At 41.3% G+C, this 22040-nt stretch overlaps 2 protein-coding genes across 2 annotated transcripts in view; both read right to left on the reverse strand.

Annotated features, from left to right (window-relative positions):
• The window catches only part of rab11fip4a (RAB11 family interacting protein 4 (class II) a), a 34012-nt gene extending 29178 nt beyond the window's left edge, over window positions 1–4834 (reverse strand). The window contains exon 1 of the mRNA XM_084372005.1: window positions 4551–4834. Within this exon, the coding sequence (XP_084228131.1) occupies window positions 4551–4703 (153 nt within the window). The 5' untranslated portion in view covers window positions 4704–4834. The remainder of the gene's footprint in view (window positions 1–4550) is intronic.
• A 5444-nt stretch (window positions 4835–10278) lies between these two features.
• On the reverse strand, window positions 10279–21804 carry aldh3b1 (aldehyde dehydrogenase 3 family, member B1). The gene is made up of 10 exons (XM_084371483.1): window positions 21730–21804; window positions 20524–20693; window positions 18678–18788; window positions 17801–17921; window positions 15223–15308; window positions 15054–15135; window positions 14041–14433; window positions 12442–12608; window positions 12256–12355; window positions 10279–11079 (listed from the first exon to the last, which is right to left on the reverse strand). Exons 2-10 carry the CDS (start codon window positions 20683–20685, stop codon window positions 10895–10897), a joined length of 1407 nt encoding a protein of 468 aa, XP_084227609.1. The 5' UTR covers window positions 20686–20693; window positions 21730–21804; the 3' UTR covers window positions 10279–10894.
• Between the last annotated feature and the right edge of the window lie 236 nt (window positions 21805–22040).

The following is a 22040-nucleotide window of genomic DNA, read 5'->3' on the forward strand; positions in this document are numbered from 1 at the left end:
CTGTCTGCATTGGACCTCTCTGGAACTGGATGTCCCTGACTGTCTGTATCACCTGCTTCCTAGTAAAAATCTGTGTATAAAATCAGTTTACAGTGTGTAGTAGGGGTGTAACAATACACAAAAATCACGGTACGTACCTCGGTTTTGAGGTCACGGTTTGGTTCATTTTCGTTACAGTACGGGAACAAAATGCAAAACATAAATTTGCTTGTTGTTTATTCGGAACTTTTGTAAACCAACAATTTAGTCCCTCTGCCAGGTTTGCACTGGTGTGTTGTTCATACGGTCTGAGTTGCTAGGGAGAGGCTGCTTGATTGCCAAAGTCAGCTGCGTTTGCACTAAGGTCATTTTTTTTTTCTTGTAGCAGTGATATTCACACTTGGGTGGTGCCGTTTCAAGTGCCGCGGCACAACGCAGAAAGTCAGCCAAATTTAGCACAGAGCAGACAGGAAGTCTGACACGTAACAACAACAATGCATCCGGTTGATTTTCAAAATAAAACACTCCGTGTTGATACAAGCACAAAAACCTCAAAAAAGAGACAAATACGCACTCTTCTTCTAATCCTTCAGTCGGGAACACTTTGTGTTGTTATGTTTATAACACGTATAACTGCAGTCGTGTGTGATTATGTAATTATCACGGGAATTCCTCGGTTTCGTTTCTCCAGCTGTTCGGCGGAACTGCGCCGTGCTGGACTCGTCTTTCTCTGTTGCAATATTTAACCAGGAAGCCAAAGTGTTCCCAAGCAGGAGACTTAAGCGACAAGGGAGGGCCTTTAAGCTCTGGTTTCGCGCTAGCATTAGCCATGATGTAAACGGGCTGCACGTGTAGCTGCAGGCAGAAAATAAACACACGCAACTTCCGTTCCGGAAACTCACCCGTGCACAGCCCTGTACCGAACCGAACGTCCTGTACCGAAACAATTCAATACAAATACATGTATTGTTACACCCCTAGTGTGTAGTACTACCAGCAGTCCCAGAATACAGCTAATGATAGCAGCATGTCCTTAATAAAATGGGCTATGGATGCCATGATAACGTTAGACTTCACTAAGTTGTAGCTGGAAAAAGTGTTTAATCTCTGTGTCTTTGTCTTGCATCTTCGTTGTCTGCACAGGTTTCACCATGCCATCTCACCAGGCGAACGCTAATTTGTTGTGCTACTACTGTACTTAAACACTTTTCTACAGAGTTTACAACCGGCCTGCTTTTTGTCCAACTTTCCATCCTTATAAAATCCAAATCTCTTCCAAACTTTTGATTTTAGATTTGACGGTGCATTGTAAATCTTGTTGCCGATGACGGACATGTTGGTTTTGTCTAACATTTCTGTGCCAGAGTGTTGTGCTGACCTTTGAACTTTTACGAGAGTTTGATGACGCTGTGAGAAAGAAGCAGCATAGCAGCTTCACTCAACCAATTCACGCCTTTAAAATTGGCCCATCAACTGGTTCACTGTACATTTAGATCGATCCAGAGGTCCCCGTATCGGTGTACCTTCGTTCAAAAAATACCATAAAACTAAGTAGTTTCAGCACTTTAATATTTTAACCTTCAACCAGATTATACTAGCACTACACCTATGTTTTCAGGTAAACTTGTGGTGTCTATGTTATCATTAAGTTGATGTGCTTGTAGTCAATCTCTCTCCGGTCTGTTTGTCCGTCCTGTTGACCTAGCCAGGCAATATATAGCCTCTATCTCTCTGTCTATATTTTATTTACCAGCCACTTCCAGCGCTGTTGTGTGACTCTGTGCCTGAAAAACGTGAGACTGAAATACAACTCATGTTATTTGTTGTTTGATTAATGCCAAGTACATTTACTCGAGTACAGGCATTTCAGCTAGGCTTTGTGTTGGAGTTTGTGGTATGTCAAACTCTAAATTTTGACACAAACATTTTCACACTTACTGTAAATGCATATCAGTTCCAAATATTGGTTATTGGCCTCCTTGATAACCAAAAAAAGAAACAGTCGTAGTCAAAAGTTTCCATCCACAGAAGAAAGTAAATGGAATAATGAAGAAGGAGGGTTATCTCCAAATTCTTCAGGAAAACCTTAAATTATCAGCAGACGATTGGGTCTTGGGTGCAGATGGGTGGTCCAATAGGACAATGATCCCAAACACACATCAAAAGTGGTAAAGGAATGGCTAAATCAGGCTAGAATTGAGGTTTTGGAATGGTCTTCCCAAAGTCCTGACTTGAACCTCATCAAGAACACTTGGATTGTGCTGACGAAACAAGTCTGTGCCAGGAAGCAAACAAATGTAGTTAAACTTCACCAATTCTGTCAAGAAGGTGGTGGGAGTGGTTAAAATGTATTCAGCCAGAGGACTACCAGATGCTGGTGGATGGCTATCAAAAGCGCCTAACTGAGGTGAAAATGGCCAAGAGACATTTAACCAAATATTGGAATTACTGTATGTATATTTTTGATCCAGCAGATTTTTTCACATTTTCAGAAGACCTATAATAAATTCATTACTGAACCAAACTTTATGAATGATTTTGTGATAAAATAGTATGTGTTCCACTCATTCCATCACAGAAAAATGAGAGCTGTCACTGGAACTCAAGACTGCCATGATATATGTTCTTCACAAGTGTATGGAAACTTTTATCCACAACTGTATTGGTCGACCTCTATTGGTAACCATTGCCCTAAAAGAAGAACTACAAAGGCAGGGTTACACACATTTCAGCAATGTAAGGTTCTACAAGTACATCCAAGTACTGTATTGATTTAATGGCTGCTGCTTAACCAGCCCATATGGTCACATGATCGAATAAACAGACAGATATCTGAAGTCTCTTCACTTCATTGCATGGGTCTGATCGAATTATGACAAACCAATGAGAACACAGATTAAGGCCGTCCTATAACTCTTAAAATGTCATTGCAAAGCTTCACTGTCATGAAAGAGAAAGTTTCTGTTTTCTTTCTAGGGCTGTCACTTTTTCAAAAAATCAAGTTCGAACGAATTTGAAATGACACGCAATTTATTCGAATGTATTCGAATACCCCTCCCTCCAGTCTCCGCTGCCGCAAGCTAGCAGGTAGCAGATTTGTTGTCGTTGTAGAGAAAGACAGCTGCTTTGTACAAAGTCGACAGACAGCTTTGGTGTCGTGATTGTCCGCTCAGGACAGCTTTGCTTGCTAGTATCGTAGCAAACAACATAATATTACTAGCTGAATTGATAGGTCGAGGGTTAATAGGGCGTGCAATAGGTCAAGCTGACAGTGAATTTTTTGAGCGCCCTCTGCTGGATCACAAGGCGAACTACTTCAAACGGTCTGTTGCGCTTATAGACTGTAAATCTTGAATTCGAACAGGTCATTACATTCTAATACGAACTTTTCCCCCCACATTCGAACGAATATTCGAATTTCGAATAAAAAGTGACAGCCCTATTTCTTTCTTTTCATCAAATTGTGTAAAACTAAACAGCCTAAACAGTACAGTCTTGTTTACTGATTTACAAAAATTCCCCACAATGGCCTAATACAACTTGAGACATAAAACTGATATACCACTGTATTAACAGTATTATCCTTTTAGATTATGAGGAGCCAAGACAAAAAAAACTCATATTCACCACTAATGTTTAACCTGTACTGTAGATGTCCTAAATACAGTTTGATATCACAAGATAAATTTGGTCAGTACACTGCCAAATTGGTGCAGACTGGGAAAAGACCAAGAGCATTTTATTAAGTGAAAGAGTGTCAATATTTACTTAACCTTTAAACACTGCAAAACACAAGCCAGAGATGTCTTTCATAACAGGAATATAGGAAATTAATGCCAAAACCAGGATTATTTGTTCAAAGTGTATTCCAAAATATGTCCCTGGTATAAGCTTATGTGCAGATTTTATGAGTTATTAAGTCATTTCCATTAACAAACTGTCGACAGTCTAATTCAACAATTGCTAACAGAACACTATGGTCACAACCAAAACCTACTGTATGTCACTATGAAAATGTGCTGTCTTGACGGACACATGGGATGTGTTTAAAAAAAATACTGTATATTGGGCAATTACCAGGCTAGAAGTAGGGCCTTAGATATTATACAATTTACATACATACAAAAACACATTCATTTCAAGATGTTTCCAAGTCTGACTTTGTACCAATTCTGTAGAATGGCCCATAAAGGCGTCTATTTAGCGTTAGCGAGCTGTTTTCACACGGCAAAGCCTCAACACATATCATGAGACAAACAGAGGTATCAAACATGACAGCTTGCAGTCACCTGTCGTATACTGTAGCAGCATACCAGTCCAGTAAAGATGCTGCTAGCTAATGGTTAGGTAATGAGGCACGAAATGCTAGCACCTCTAGCACACCTGTGACATTAAAACGTAGGACAGGTAGTCTGTCTGTTGTTGTCACGGGCTCATGAGATCTACCAGTCGCCACTTGTTACTAAACAGCCTTGTCAGACTGCTGGTTGGCCAGCACAGCTTGCCACATACAGAACAGGCCTACGCCTGTGAGGGGGCTATGTGTCCATAGTTTCCCATCCGTTACTCACCTCCTCTCCTTGACCGAACTGAAGACCGAGATCCACCAAGTGCTCCACCCGGATGAAGCCGTCAGCATCCTCGTCACACACGTCGAAAACCTCCTTCAGCCTCCTCAGAAACTGCAAGAGCTGCTCTTGGTCGGGAAAAACATGTCCGTCCATTGTAGAGCTGGCTTCGTCGGCGGAAGATGTATTTTCCCAATCAAACTGGCTGTTAAAGAATCGGCTTGACGGTCACCATCATCGCTCCCGCCCTCAGCTCCGCCGTACCGACTGCTGCTGCTGCTGCTGCTGTGACGTACGCAGCAGCACCGCCTGTTCAAGAGGCGCGAGTTACGGAAAAGGGCGATGATGTACGAGTTGGGCACGAGGCATTGCGTCACAAGACAGCTGCTGATTAATAATCCAGGTGTGTTACCACCCCTGCTTTCCACCAAAATAAAATGTGATATTGAGCAGCTGCCTCCACGACCTAAAATGGCCTTTAGGCTATTTCTCAAAGCTGTCTGTCCACTACAACTGCACCGAAAACCATGTAGTGGCATTAATGTGTAAAACAATATGGAAGCCCATTGCTGCCAAAATAATAATATAATAATAATAATAATAATAATAATAATAATAATAATAATAATGATAATCTTTTCCTCATACATCTAATCCTGAAATTGTGGGCAGGAGCCGTCTGACCATCCAACATCCAGACTACAGGGCAGCTTATCCTTAACACTCCATTTCATAAAATAGATTTAGCACAAAGGACTCAAACAGAGTTTAACCTTTTAAACCCTTGTGTTGAAAAAAAACGGCAATGAATTTACCTTGTAAAGAAATGAAAAGTTTCCTTTATAAGCAATGTAACATACCTTCACTCAATTTAGTACAGTCAAGGGTTTTTCCTAAATCAGCCTTTCTTGGTGCGGTATGATCAGTGTAATATAAGCATTATAGATCTGCATGGGGAGTATATCGATATTATGTCGTTATTGTGATATGAGACTATATTTGGTCATAAACCTGGTTTTAAAGGCTGCATTACAGTAAAGTGATGTCATTTTCTGAACTTACCAGACTGTTGTACTTGTTCTAATGCTTGCTCTAATGTTTGTGTGTTGTGTGTGTGTGTCATCAGTCATATGTATGGATAAGCAATAGAAAATACTCTGTGTGTGTGTGTGTGTGTGTGTGTGTGTGTGTGTGTGTGTGTGCGTGCGTGCGTGCGTGCGTGTGTGCGTGCGTGCGTGTGTGTGTCTGTCTGTCTGTCTTGGCTCATGTGGGTGGATTTCATATTATTTTGAATGGAAAATGTCTTAAGGGAAATGGCTCCTAAACACCTGGTTGTATAACTTATGAAAATATGAATATAGGGGTTGACGACTTCCAAATGTGTTTTTTGTGTCACAAATTTTGCAAAATCCGTTTTGCAAATTTTTTTCAAAAGACATAGCACAGATGTCCCTACCAAGCAGTACCTTTTGATGTATGTTTCAAAGTCGCCCACACCCACTGCCTCCTCTTCTCCCAATGTGTCCTGTCAGAGTGGAGTGTCAGAGTCCGCTGCACAAAACAGAGAAATGACTTGTGTCTGACAGACCCCCGCTTTGCCCCTAATTCTGCACCAACAGTCTTCACTATCGTTTCACACTATTTTAAGGATATAATCAGGTGCTTAGTCTCCTGGAGGGATAACCAAGTTGGACAGGTCGAAGGATAGAGGCCTGACAAAGTGCAATGCAGGTTGGGGGTTGGACATAGTGCTAACAAACCAGTTCCATAGAGAAAACACTGTTACAGGCAAAAAGTGGTCCCCCAAAAATGTAAAACACACCCCAAAAAAATTGCACAGTATGTGCACCCACAATGCCCCCTTCACATTTCTGACTGCCCCCTAATATATGTCTGCCTCAAACTGGCCATGTTGTGTTCATGTGCACATAGTGCAAGCTAAAGGTAAGCTGTAATGCAGGCTGTTCAGACAGCTACATCAATTCAAATAGAAACATATCAGTTCAAGCCCTTTGTTTACAAGATGCCAAGTGAAAATGTCAAATTCGGATTTTTCAGCTTTTCAAAAACTATGGATTTCTTTTTGAAACTAAAATAGCTACATCTTGACAGTGATAGATATCTTGTAAATGTTTTATTTAGCTTTCCAAATGAATTTTGATACAGTTTCTAAATACAATATTTATATTAAATATATTTAAATATATTTCAACCGTGAAGGCAGAAAGAAAAATTAAAAAAACTCTACATTTCAGCTAAATGTAGTTTTCTGCTTTTGAAAAAAATATATGACTCCAGTGGTCCTGCAGATCTCTACTTGAGAGTGTCCGCCACTCAAATAGTCCCTAACTTTAGAAGTGACCAACTTAAGGCATCGCAGCAGATTGATGTGCCCAACCTGTATTCAACAGCCCAAAGTCCCACATGTGTGTGATGTAATACAGCCTAGTTTGTGTTCAATGAAAAGGCAAGTCCATATGACATATTTATTTTAATTTTAATTTTAAATTTATTTATTTTTAATATTTTGTCTTACCTTGTTACTATTGCCTTTTAACTTAATCTAACATTACATATTAACCTAACTTAACCAAACAGTTTTTTAGGTTACACCTAACAAGTGGGAGAAACCGGAGCCCCTTGAGTAAACCCAACTACACATGGGGATGAACATGCTAACTCCACACAGACAGGTCTGGCCTGAATTGGAACTTGACTGTGAGGCAAATTTAGTGGCCCCATGTTGTCCTAAAGGAGGGTTCCTCAATCCTTCCCTGCCCCGCAGATGTTCCCCTGCCCCAAAACACTGGATTCAAATGATCAGCTCATCATGAAGCTCTGCTGAAACAGGCAGGGCCACCGTGGAACCTGTGATTCACCCCCTTGGGACCCATATTTGCAGTTCACATTCTGACCCAAATGAGGCCCACATGGATATGTTGGCTGGGAGGGGAGAGAAGAGGAGGTACAGGCAGAAGTGTGGGCAGTGGGAGTGTAAGGAGAATGATGGTGACAGGGGATGTCAGAAAAAGGCGTGAGGAAAATTCACGGCCGATAAGATTTGACAAAGAAATATATTTTGGCTTGGTGGACTGGGTGTTTCCAGCTTTTTTGATGCTGAGGTGTTTGGCTTGACTTTGTTAGGAATGGGTGGGAGGACAGTTGGCTTTAGACTTTTCACAGCCAGAGGTTTGCACAAGTAGGGGCAGTAGATTATTACTGTTTAAAGGTAGGTCACAACCTTTATAAATACGCCCGTTCGTTCCCATGATAACCTGAGTCTTTCCTTTCGCCACAGTCTGGGTACAAGGCCTCATGGTCATATTGAGGGTGCATCGCTGACTGGCAGTGTGTTGTGTGTTGCCCGCTACAGCTCCGTGACACCTGCTCGTTCATCACATGAGAGCTCCTCTGAAGCTTCAGCTTTCTTCCACCATAGAAAGCTGCCTCAAAGATGTGGCCCCTGGATCTGGGTTCCTGGAGCACTGCTGAACCAGCTTCAGAGTACAAACAGTAGATGGACATAATGGACCAATGGTCTTGAGTGCGAACATACTTCATTTCATTTTGTTAATGAATTAATCCCCTTTTTTAAGCCTTGAACTGGAGATCGGCCATTTAATCATACAAATGTAAGAGTTGCACACTGTAAAAGTCACATTTTAAATGCTTTCCTAGAGCACTACTACATTAATACATGGAGGCATAATTTCTCTTCACATTTAGAAATATTACTTTAAAAAAAACAAAAACCTTAAACCAAAAAACATATTCCATCATAGGGCCATAACATCTGTACAGTGTATTGATCTGTATAATGGACAGATAGGAAAAAAAATGATCAAACATGCCTTTCCATGCGTGCTTGTGAAACAATCGCCTGGCCTCTCCTGATGTCCATGAAACTCAACACTGCGACATTGTCTCGTGCACCCATGAAGAGGCTCTTCAGCCTGGCCAGTCTGATGCTGACAGCTTAAGTTTGTTCGTCCCGCAGCAAGCAGTACATACACCATTTACACTATCTTTCCTTTTAATTTTGCCATCCTCATCATCATCATCCTCTAAGGCCACTATCATGATATTTTATTGTTTGATATACTAATTTCATGAAATTCATTTGATTTTCTAAGTCTGATCTAGTATAGCTATCAATTCATGTATGAAATTTTACTATTCCCTTAGACATATAGTCTCCTGAGCACATATACAAATTCAGTTAACTCACAGGTTACCATTAAGCCTTCTTGTGAGGACGGCACCTGGAAAGGGGAATATTTGATGTGTGTTTGATCATGTGTATAATGACTGGCTGGAGCCTGCCACTAGAACTGCTGGGGTTAAATGGCATTTTGAACATAAAACATAAGAAAACACTAAAGTAGTGCTGCAGGTGATAGTAACTATTACAACTATAAAGTAGGAAGGAACATGAAAAGGCTCATCTATCAGAATTTGAAAAACAACAAACTAGGCCATGAAATGGTACAGCCTGATCTGACCTGCACATATTCTGCCCGCCACGCTGACGGCAGATCCGCAGATTATAATATATTCCTAGCCAAAAGAAAGACATGACAGTGAGGTCACATAACTTGTGGCCGAAATGAGAATTACAACAAACACTTAAAAAAAACGTTTCACTTGGTTTCACAGATGGAAGAAACTTCAAAGGAAATTTGAATGATTATCCTGGCAAAACCTTTTTTCATCAGTTCTTAAGTCATAAACACAGGAGAGATTAAATGTAGACTGTCAGACTTATAAATGGATCATCAGAAAAAAAAACAAATCCTTTTTATCTGTATTTATCCTCCATCCTCATCCTTTAGGACGACCTGATTTTTTTTAACTCCTACGTCTTTTTTACCCCTAAGCCAGTGCAGCACTCGCCTCAATAGTTTGTTTTTTTCTCTCTTACCTGTAAAAAAAAGTGTCCTGCTCGGCCCCTCAGGGCCTCTGTACCTACTGGTCGGCGCTGAAGACGTCTGTGCTGCACACTTGGTTCCACATCTGTATAAGTGTTTTAGTTTGGTGTTGCATAAGAAAGTGAAGGAAGACAGCTGTTCCCCCACATTTATATCTCATCAATGAAAAGTTGTGATGAGACTGGATGAGGTCAAAGGTTATAGATGTGACCTTTGGCCTCCTGAAGTTTTGTTTGTGCAGCACTCAAGACCAATACCAACTGAAATATGAGGCCCATTAGGCAGTCCTGCATTATAAGAACTTTTCAAAGACCTTCAGAATTTCTCCTGATTTATGTTTTACATTTCTGCATGTTTCATTCATTTTTTTACTCAAATCACCACAAACTAATTGACACACATCAAATCAATCATTACTCCAGCATATGAGTGCTGTTGACTGGTAAACTGACCTGCTACATCTTATCTTAACTGCTATGAATGTAGATATTGAGATTTGTTCCCGCTTTACTTGAGGTGCTGTGATTCACTTGCACTTGACATGTACTGTTTGGTTGATCAATGCATAGCCACACAGTAGTTGAACAGGTTACCCTTGTTACAATTCTGTTTGTCATGTTATTGAAGCTGATTTCCCCCCCTCCTTTCCGACAAAGTTTCCAGTTCAACAGGTGACTGACTGAGCATGACATACTTTGCAAACTGTCATATAACTGTTCTGTGGTAGAATGTGCTCAGCGAGGCCTCAAATGGGGACAAATGACAACTGCATGCCTTTCTTGAAGAATAACAGCTCTCAAATAAATGTTTATAAAAGTTCAAATTTATTTTCAATAAAAGTATTAAAACACAGCCCAGAACACTACGTTATCTCCTCTGTCACCATGAGAAAACAATCAAAACAATACAACACATTTACAATAATGATCAAACGATGTTATTAATTACAATGAAACACAATCATCACCGAAATAAAGATTTCACTGTGAGAGGATAAAAACAAGCAGGTGGTGGGATCCTGACATTTAGTATCTGAGCCAGTTTAGAGGCTGTGTTGTCTGTAATTTCCCTTCTGCTAACCAGAATACATGTGCTCTGAAAGTGAAGCATGGACCTAAAAGTAGTTAGGATACAATACATTATCATAATTATTAAGTGTTATAAAGTGTATGAATATACAAGTGGACAAACAAACTTCCCAAGAGATTAAAGTTATAAGAGAGTAAGATTAAGTTTAAGAGAGTTATTAATGCTGTTTCCAGATAAATCATCATCATTTACATTCATGCATACAGTATAAAAAAGCTCCACCACACACACACACACACACACACACACACACACACACACACACACACACACACACACACACACACACACACACACACACACACACACACACACACACCTCTACTGTCATCACATAAGTGAGCAGCTCTTTGGCGAGGCGCTCCAGCGCAGCCAGCTCAGTTTATTCTCTGTGTAAGGTGGGTAGCGCAGACCGTTGAGTCTCTCCAGAGCCCAGCCGCGCAGCATGACAGCCCGCCGGTGGCTGAACGCCTCAAAGCCCCAGCGCCCGTGGTAACTGCCCCAACCGCTGGACCCTGGCAGGAGTGATCAAACCCAAAAACCCATTCAGAAAAACATGCATACAATGTCAGAGAGGCAAAAGGTACAGTACAGGTACTGTACCTTTTGCAGTATCCAGACTCTCTACATAATATGCATCAGGCTACAAATGACTTGTAAGGCCCACTCAGAGGATCTGATGTGATTTCACTCTAGGTTTGAATTATTCTGTTGCACTACAGCACAATAGAGAAATGTGTTTTCACCCAAAAAACTCTACAGTTCAGTCGCAATACATACAGTTTATAATTCTATAAAAAAGAAACATCCTTACACAAAGTGAATACTCCTTTAATCTGTGAGCCAATTAGGTTTCCTGAAATAGTCCAACTCAACATTTGCATATGGATGAAGTTAATTTTTTTTCGTGCCTTTTGAAGCTTTTAAAGTTGCAATTTTGGCTGTGCCAAGTCAAACTGTGCCACGCCGATATGCCTTTTAATCAGCAGTTAAACTGTGCAGAGTTGCGTTCTCCAGAGTGGGGCACACCGCCCAGCTCCCAGTGCTCTTGTAGCTTCTAACTGAATCTCTGTGGCCCTCACTTTCACCTGTTTCAGGAGTTGTGTGAAATTACTGCCACTGCTGTTCATAATAAAAGCTTTCAAATAAGTAAAAAAAATGAATAATTTTACTGTGAAGAAGTTAAAGGAAATAAAACGTGTTAATAACGGAGTTAGTGGAACTTTGTTAGTGGCTACTCACCGCAGGGAGGAAGAGGATTTACAGTCGCTGCTCTGATCAATACTCAAGCGTGTCATCAGTTAAAGACACACCTTCAACTTTTTTTTTTACCATCTTCACGTAAAACATGACAAATAAATAAGAATGCCCAAATAATAGTGCAGTTTGTCACAACGTGTCCTTACTCAACAACCGACAAAACTGAGCAACTTTTTCAGGAAGTCTGGGGACTTTCTCCACCATGACAAACAGGCAGCCTATATTGGTAACTGTTTACTGTATTTGTTTTATTTGTTGTTTTTTCAGCCTCTCGTGGCTTCATTAAACAGGACTTTAATAAATTGAGTGTAAATGGTGAAATCAGTTGAAACAGTGTGTTCAAACAGCTGCTAAATGTTGGCAGGTAAGAGGCACTTTAGACACAGAAGCAGGCAGACCGGTACAGCCATGCTGCCAAAAAACAAACCTACCTACACCTCCAAAGGGCAGGCTTGGCAGGGTCATGTGGAGGATCCCGTCATTAGAGCAGAATCCTCCACTGCTGGTATTTTCCAGTACTGTGTTCACTACCTTCAGAGGGGAAGCACAACCTGATGTTAAATATAAGAGGATACGTTTACAGGTATGATGTGGGAGGGGCAGATGTGTTTTCTTACAGAAGACTCGTCAGAGAAAGCATAGAGGGCCAGTGGCTTCTCTTGGCGGTTGATGAATTCGATGCCTTTCTCCAAAGATTCAACAGTGAGGATGGGCAGAATGGGGCCAAAAATCTCCTCCTGCATGAGTGCATCATCTTCAGCCACATCCACCATCACCGTGGGAGCTGAGGAGAAACATCAGAAAACATCAGCATATGTATTACTACTAACAGACACTATGTGAATGATGCAGAAACTTCTTCATAAAATGTATGTAAACCTATTTTTTGGTTCAGATATATGCTCTCATATGATATAACCTTGTCCCTTTCCTAATACAAATACATTACACCCCTCCCCTCTGTGCTCCTTAATCCCTCCCCTCCGAGCTCGTATCGCCCTCCCCTCGGAGCCTCCCACGACACAGCCCCTCCCGCAACAAGCAACAAGAGCAACAAGCCGGCCGGCAGAAACCAAATACGGCGCCAGCTTTGAATGCGGAGTAACGCTGTCGGATTCACAGGTAAAGTTTTTACAATGCACGTTGAAACTAACGCAAATCTTGTAAGTCATTACAATGTCCACAGCTAAGCTCCACAGCCAAGCTAGCGTAACGTCATTAGCATGTTACAGCTACGTTACACATTACAGCTAGGTAATAAGTTACTATTTATCAACAGCTAAGTTAGCTCTGGTACTGGGATAACAAGGGACGAGACGAGGGACGAGACGAGGGACGAGACGAGGCGTGACTAGGAGAAGGGGAGTGAGCGAGGGGATTGGATGGAGGGTCCAAGAGAGAGAGTGCAAATTTGAACAAGGGGAAACTCCCATCTGGACCGGATGGCTGCTATTGGTCAATTTCTTTGCAGTTTTGCAGGGGCTAGAGAGAATGGATTTATTTGGTTCCTTTTGCTCTTCACATTGTGTAGGTCGTACTATTGGGCCATAACCACCATCTAAATAATGTTAATAATAATGATCAATCTTTCACATCGTAGACCATAGCTTTAAGTTAAATTAATTATGCTCCATGGCATGCAGTGTCCACCTGATGATGGTAAAAACCCCTGAAATACAGTATGTGCATTGGTTTATGGTTGAATTATAAGTAAAACTATTTATTATCACTAATACAACTAATAATTAATAAACTATTAATAATATATTGATGGGGCACCCCAGTAGTTCAGTAGAGTGCACGACCCATGTACAGAGGCCCCGTCCTCACTGCAGCGGCCCAGGGTTCGAGTGGCCATTCGCTGCATGTCATCCCCCCTCTCTCTCATCCCATTTCCTGTCATCTCTCTGCTGTATTATATTATAGCATTCACCACTAGAATTGTGCCTTGCAGGTACTGTGGCTGGAGTTCAATTAAAGTTACATCAACTCACTTGAATGCCAGCGTACTGACTTGCCCTCCTCTCCCTTGTCCATGCTACATTTCAACCTGATCTGAGAAAAACGAACATACAGTCTCATTACGGGGCATTTCTCTGAATCTCTTGAGTGGGGCAGATCTTGTAAGGGAACTTCGTAATTGATCTGTAATCTGTTCTCTTTCTGACAGAGGAATCTTGTTCAATTTATCAGCACTGACTGCATCTGAAGCCCACCAATGTACTTGTCCTCCTGGCTGCTCTCTCCTCCCAAAACAACCTTTCCACTGGACCTCCCAAGTAGTTCCATCAGTCGAGTCCAGTGTCGGGGCGACACGATGCGGGAGAAGTCCGGACAGGTCTGAGGGTCCTTGCCGTAGAAATCCTCCAGGATCTTGCGCAGCGCCGGCAGCAGGGCGTCCCGGTCGGCCGGTGAGCACAGCACATAGTCCGGTGCCACGCAGCTCTGGCCAGCGTTAAAAAACTTGGCCCACGCCAAGCGGCGAGCAGCGACTGTGATGTCAATCTTTCCGTAAATGATGCAGGGACACTTGCCACCCAGCTCCAAGGTTACTGGCGTCAAGTGGATTGAGGCCGCCTGCAGGATGCTGCGTGCCACAGTCTGAGAACCTAAAAGACACAGCTGAAGGTCAGTGTCAGAGTGAAGTGGATGATCCTCTGCTGAGCATGAACATGGTTTCTATGTTTTTAACAATCTGGTTGGTAGTAGTCAAGGTGTCTTGCTATGGACCGAAGTGTTGGACGGATGATAAGCTGACCAACATCAGCATCTTTGTTTCAAGGTATCACTTATTTAAATCTTATAACATCTTGAAAGATGCATAATACTTTATTAATAGGATGCTGTCTGAAGTTGGTGTCAATTAAGTATGTGAAGATTTAAAGGGTAACTCCACCAATTTTACACATTGCAGTGTGTTTACAAGTGTTGGGGAGTTCTACTGCATGTGTGGAAACAGAAGTATAAAGCATGTAGTGGCTCCAGAGAAGGCTGTAAGTCATCTGATAAAGTGCCTCCAGTGATGTCACTCTAAGTCGTATTGTGGGTAGTGTAGGCTCCAGATTTTGAACAGGAAGTAGAATGTATGGAATAAAAAGGTGATATCTCTGTTCTGCTGTATCAATTCTGATCATTTGTTTTTAAACTATATTATGGTCGTGTGACCACTGAGAGGGACAAAATACATATATCTACAACTGAACTATTGTGAAATACTGTAAGCTTTTACCTGTGTACAAGATGTGGTCAAAGCGGTTCTGCAGAAGTGCCTTGGTCTCATCTGCTCCACCATGGACAACTGCATAACAGTCCTGCCACAGACAATAAGTCTCATCTTAGTGTGTGTATAAAAAAAAATTAGGAAAACGACAACTTTTTAAACTCAATGGTTGATTTACCTGAGACAAATATTTGGGGATGAGCTCTGCTATCAGACTGTCCGTGGCAGCGCTGACCTCTGAAGGTTTGATGAGTGCACAGTTTCCTTGTCAAGGATAACAACATCATCCAATCAGTTCAGACGGCAGTGACTGATTGAGGTTAGTTATCTGACCTCACTTTGTCATGAGGGCCACATTTATGAAGAATACTCGTAATAAGGTTTAAACAGCCTGGCCAAATTAAAGCCAAACAGAGTTTAAAGCAACATCATGTAGAAATTGACACTTTGTGTGATTACTTTGTCACAAAAAACATTCATGTTTAGTTCAGTAATGAATTTATTATAGGTCTTCGGAAAATGTGACCAAATCTGCTGGATCAAAAATATACATACAGTAACTTAAACGATCAATTTTGGTGATTATAGAAAGTTGTGTGAATCAAATGTTCTTTGTAGCATGACTTCTTAACTTCTTCTGACTGATGATAACAGCAGATGATATCAACAGTGATTGATAACAGCTGGTGACTTTTCTGGCCCATTTTAATAAGGCTTGTTTGATACACCCATTGGACTCAGCCACAAACACTACAATGGGTAGTCTAAGTCAGTAAGTCTAAGGAGTTCAGCATTGATCTGACAGAACGCATTATTGATTTGAACACGTCAGGAAAGTCACTTGGAGCCATTTTAAAGCAGTTACAGGTCCCAAGATTAACTGTGCAAACAACTGTTAGTAAGTATAATGTGCATGGCACAGTTGTGTCACTGCCACGATCAGAAAACACAAACTATCACCTGCTGCTGAGAGAAAATTGATCAGGGTGGTCAAGAGTCAACCAAAAACCACCAAAAAGCAAGTCTGCAATGAATTAGAAGCTGCTGGAAGACAGGTGTCAGTGTCCACAGTCAAGTGTGTTTTACATCAACATGAGCTGAGAGGCTGCTGTACAAGAGAGGCCCTTGCTCCCAAGCACCATAAAACCTCACTGAAGTTTGCTGCTGATCACATGAACAACTCAGTGGTTAGATGAAACAGAAACTGAGTTGTTTGGCCACAATGAGCAGCAATATGTTTGGAGGAGAGAAGGTGAGGCCTTTAACTCCAAAAAAAAAACAAACAAACAAAAAAAAAAACATACCTACTGTCCAGCATGGTGCTGGTAGTATTATGCTGTGGGGCTGTTTTGCTGCCAGTGGATCTGGTGCTCTAAAGAAAGTAAATGGAATAATGAAGAAGGAGGATTATCTCCAAATTCTTCAGGAAAACCCAAAATCATCAGCAGAAGATTGAGAAGATGTGGACTGTGCTGAAGAAACAGTCCGTGCCAGGAAGCCAACAAATTTGGTTAAACTTCACTGATTCTGTCAAAAGATTGTAGGAGTGGTTAAAGATTCAGCCAGAGGACTACCAGAAGCTTGTGGATGTCTATCAAAAGCACCTAACTGAGGTGAAAATGGCCAAGAGACATTTAACCAAATATTAGAATTACTGTTTGTATATTTTTGATCCAGCAGATTTGGTCTCATTTTCAGAAGACCTATAATAAATTAATTACTGAACCAAACTTCATGAATGTTTGGTGTGACAAAGTAGTTTGTGTTCCACTCATTCCATCACAGAAACATGAGAGCTGTAGAAACTACTGGAACTCAAGACTGACATGATGTACATGTTCTTTACAAGTTGATGTAAACTTTCCCCACAAGTATTTAGGGCTGTGATCCTACCCTCTCACTGAAGTTACAGTGTAGAAACAAGAGACAGAGACACCATTCACTGTTACAAGACACTGTACCATCAACATGACTCTGAAGCTGATATTATAAGGTGAAGAGTTACATAATGCTGCTTTAAGTGAATTCTTCTTCCCTCAAATGGAGCTGCTGATTCAAAGGTGCTTGGTTAAAAACATTAACATTCACAGAAGGGTCTGAAAATGTTCTTAGTCCCTCCTGGCTACAAGCACAGTTACATTATTGTTCAGTTGTGATGTCCTCATGAGAACAAACTGAACAAAAAAGCTGTTAGCTGTTGTCAGCGGTTATCATACATTCCATGATTTATCATTTATCTTTAAGGTTTGACAAGACAGCTTGTGAATGCAAGTCATGTGAAGACAGATCACAATTCCCTGAATTATTACAGACTGTTTCAGTTGTCGTCAAAATTATTATCACAGGTTTGGAGCTACATTCACTAAGTAATGGCAGTGAAAGTTATCAGCACTAAGATGTTAGCACACATGTACCTGTTTAAACAACCAGAATACAAATAACAGCATTATCATTCCATTGTAGTCATTTCTGTCCACTTGATGAATGCAAGATAGTCACTCTTCTTAGCTCTGTTTGGGACTTCACCATCTCCCTTTACTTTTCCATCAAGTGTCTAGTATTGTTTGTCTGCTTTTTGGTGGCAGGTGGTGTACAAGGGGTTTATTTTAGATTATGAGGGGGAGAAAGGCTGCCTGTTGTGACTGAGCTGAAGGGCACTGCAAAGTTGGTCATTTACTCTCTGTGGGTTTCTTAATAGAGTGTCAGTAACAATGCAGCTTTTGTGTATATTCTGGTTATATGGGTGAGGATGATACCTGCGGCAATGGCTGCAACCAAGGGTATGAGAATGAGTTGCACAGGATAGTTCCACGGCCCGATGATTAACACAACTCCTAATGGTTGCCTCTGTACAAAACAGTCATCTAGCTTTGTGGCCTGGAAATGGACAAATATCAAAAATAAATTACACAGCAATACAAGTGTTTTGTAAATACAATGTAAGCACACATAAGGTCTAAAGGCCCAGACACACCAAACAAACATCAAACGGCAAGGGCGACTGACGTGTCGTTTCATGGTGCCCGTGTCTCCACAAAAAGCTGCACTTGAACACACTGAAAGACTACAGCCAACTAGCTCAAACGCTCTGTATCTGTGTGAGAGGAAATGACTCTCCATACCACCAGGTGGCGGTAGTCTGTATTCATCATTCAAAAAGGGTAACTGGGGGACACTTCAGATGAAGAATATGCCCGATAAAAAGATGCAAATGGCACTGGTGAAGAGGGGGGGAGAAAAATAGGACAAACTGCACTAAATGGGTGAATTCATGGTATTACAGTTACAGGCTCTGCCCAGGTGTGTCAGAGCCCTTAGCTGAAAATCCCCCAAAAGATAAAAATATTAAACATCTGTAAAAGCAAGTACAGATGACTCATCATAAAGAGCTATACTCAACCCTTAAATGCTTTTTCTAATATCTATTTTGTGCTCTGTTGGTCAGACAAAATAACTTAAAAACATCACTTTGAGGTTTGCTCATAAGACACTTTTCATTATATTGAAAAATATTCTACACAAACTGATTCATTGATTGTGACTAAATAATCATGATAATCAAAGTAAAATCATTGTTGAGTCCTGTAATGTATATAAAATATGTCCAGCATTAATAAATCATTGTCAACCTACCAGGTTTTTGCTGACATACTCGGGCTTCAGCCAGCTGGATAGGTTATCGATGGCGTAGTGCAGTTCATTGATCACTATATCAACCTCGGACAGGACGGCCTCAAATTTTGGCTGATGTGTGAGGACAGCAATAAGAAGGGGAAGTTAGCGTTTACTGAACTGTAGCAAACAAATTGCATATACACTGTGCTCCAAACACCCTGCATGCGTTCATGCAACCTTGTTTGTGTGCTTTTATTGCACCTAAAATGTACAAATCAAATAATAACCAGTAAAAAAATGATTTTATATTTTTTATGTTATGTGTGTGAATCTCCCTCAAATATTAAATATCATAATTGAAGAAACAATCATATAAATTACAAAATTAGTAGGCTTAATAAAATAAGTGAAATAGTAGGAGGAGTGAAAATAAAACACCACGATGCATTTTAAATAGAGATGTTCCGATACCATTTTTCCTTCCCGATACCTGGGCTTTGGGTATCGGCTGATACCGAGTACAGTTCTGATACCAGTGTGTGTTTTTAAAAAAACAAAAAACAAAGAAGATTTATTATTTTTCTTTTAACAGCTGTTTATACTACTAGCCTGTATGGATGTGATATGATTGCTATCATTGTTGTATGGCCTGGCTCAGGTTAAACCTTGCAGAGAATGATTGCCATACAACATTCTTTTATTATCTATTTTGACAGTCGGTCATAACTGAAAAAGAACAAATAAAGAAATCTAGGAATAGATAATTCCTTTAAAAACTGTTAAAGTGCCGCTACTTTTTAAATAGAACAGTTTAAATCAGTAGTGCAACAGCGACTTGGGTAAATCTTGACAGTCAAATGTTGACGGCGATGTCCACCCAGTGTGCAGACTCAGCAAAGACATGGGGCACACGTCGGAGGTCCAAATGTCAGTAGTAAAGCTGACTGCCTGCACGTCTTTCAGCCTACATGAAATGTGTTCCCTCACTGTCTGTTTGGGAGTTTGGGGAGAGCAGTTTCGTCACACTCGTGCCCCCCTCCAAATTACAGCCTTGCATACTGAACTCGTTGTCGTTTTACTGGTTATCCAGAGTAAAATATTGCCAAATAGCTGACATGTTGCTATAACACTCACCTGAAATCAACTTCTTCCTCGTCGCTCTAAACAGTAGTTGCCAGGGGCAGCACAGCGCAACTTCCTGTGTTGGCTTTTAGAGCAGTGAAGAAGAATTGATTTCCGGTGTGTAACCTTAAGCAGAGCTAACCAAGCTAACTAGGAATTAGCCGATACCGAAACCTGCATTTTAGGCAGTATTGGCAGCATTTCTGATACGGGTATCGGAATTGGAACAACTCCAATTTTAAAAAGAATTTTTGTTGAAAACATAAACGCGCGCGCACACACACACACACACATCACATCAGGAAAGAATGTGAAAAACAAAAAATGCTGAAAATCAAGTTCACTTTTCCCTTTGTCTCCCAACGTGTGGCAGCCAGTGTGTAATCATGATAGACGTAATCGTGATGGACACAATGTGAGGGTGTATTGTCTCAGTGTGCACAGGCCTTCACTCTGGAGATATGCTGCTCCTATCTGCTTTGAGAATGAATTCAACAGGTAGCCAATTCTTACATACTGCACCTTAAAAGGAAAATGTTAAGCAGCTTTTACACTCACACACTTCAGTTAGAGGCTTTATAAAGTGTTTAATTTCACCTCCATCAGAGCAGCTACAACCAGTGAGAACGGCTGTGTAAAACAGCTAGCATCAGGATGTAAGCCCTTCTGCTTCGTTTCTGTAATTATGTGCTGTCTGTGTTGAAGTAGAGTGTGTGTGTGTGTCACATGAGCAGTCTTGTACCTTTGCAAGGTCTTTGTGCAGTGCATTTAAAATCAGCTGCTCGTTATCTTTGACCATGGACATAAGCTTGGTCAGCTGAGTTCGGCGAAACTGCTCTGGCATGGTGGTACCTGCTCTGAAGGCTGCACGCAACCTGTCCACAACCTGACTCTGGGTGTCCATCCTTTCACCTGGAACACACACACACACACACACACACACACAAAGAAACAAGTCTCAGCTTTTTTTAAATATATGATTATCACAAGTCAGTGCTGAACTTTCATTTCAGCACTTAAGTCTGACAGTGTTTCTAACAAACACTTGTGATATATATCAGTTTTATAATTAATTAAATATACTGTTGCATATATTAACTGTGCAGATGTATTATTCCGTTGTAAACATTTCCCCAAGGCAATTAATAGATAACCTGTGGCAGATCTCTTGGCAGCCTCGCAGTGCTGAGGATCTTATGCCGTTGAAGCCTGTAAGCACTGTGACATACAGGATGCTGCATGTTTGTGCAGGCCATTGATGTGACACCCTGTAATCAGAGCAGATAAGCCTGTCCCATGACTCAGCAGAAATAAAGGATGGCAGAGCCCTGAGTGGAGTCATGTAGGAAAAAGTGTTGGCTATTCATATTAATACACAAAAACCAAGCAGGTCTCTGGAAGTTTCCATTGAAAAAGTGAAGTGAAAACAAAGCATACATTAGCATATTTCGCAACGGAGAGAACATTTCTTTCAAAAACTGTGTGCGCCGAATTCACCAGAAGTTCATCGTGTTTTATCAGAAGTAATTACGTATTGTTCTCCCGATCCATTTTGTGGAAAAGCAAAGGATTATAAATTGTGATATTTCGCAATGGAGGTTCGCACACCGCTGTCAAACAGTGGCCATGCCACTCATCACACCGTAGTGTACTTAAACAACGGGCACGTTTTAAAATATACAGATGAACTGACAAGCATCATTTTTACATAGACTTTAGTAACTTTAACGTTACTAAATGTGTCCAAAAAACGGGTGAGACCAACAAAACCTCCGTGTCATGTGATTTCTCAGGGCTCGTCGACTGAGGTTAATCTCACAACTCAGTGCAGTTGATGGGTGTTTTCTACGACCCCTTCTTACGCCGTGATATTCATCCGGGAACCAGTGTTTGAACAGCAGGAGAAGTGTAGTTCCATCCAGAAGAGCTGCTGCTGTGCTCAGCCTACCTGTTAGTCTGGGTGTCGTCGGCCCCGCTGCCCCTGTGCCGAAGAAACGCTGAAGACAGACTGCTCTTGTGTTTCCGGGTGTTGTCCTTTTTCTTCTTACCGGTTCAGTTTGAGCTGAATGGGAGGGGGCGGTCGAACCTGAAAAACTAGCCCTGAAACTTGTCAGGCGGGACAGCCTGGCACGTTGCGTATGCGAACAGGTAGTGCAGTGGGCACCAGGCAGCTGCGCCCCCCTCTGACCCACATTACTTCAGTCTGTCTTGATAAGCGCAGGGACACACCTGACACACACATATTTTTCCCTTTTGAGT

This window comes from Pagrus pagrus (assembly GCF_965226575.1).
Source record: "Pagrus pagrus genome assembly, chromosome: 13".
NCBI classification, from domain to species: Eukaryota; Metazoa; Chordata; class Actinopteri; order Spariformes; family Sparidae; genus Pagrus; species Pagrus pagrus.

What these genes read in the sequence shown, in the direction of transcription:
- aldh3b1 (XM_084371483.1), bottom strand. Translation starts at nt 20,685, where the DNA reads ATGGACACCCAGAGTCAGGTTGTGGACAGGTTGCGTGCAGCCTTCAGA. An exon ending in GGTTGCAGCCATTGCCGCAG is followed by an intron (nt 15,309 to 17,800) that starts GTATCATCCTCA and finishes ATCCTTGACAAG; the next exon opens with GAAACTGTGCACTCATCAAA. An exon ending in CTTTCTCTGACGAGTCTTCT is followed by an intron (nt 12,356 to 12,441) that starts GTAAGAAAACAC and finishes TCCCCTCTGAAG; the next exon opens with GTAGTGAACACAGTACTGGA.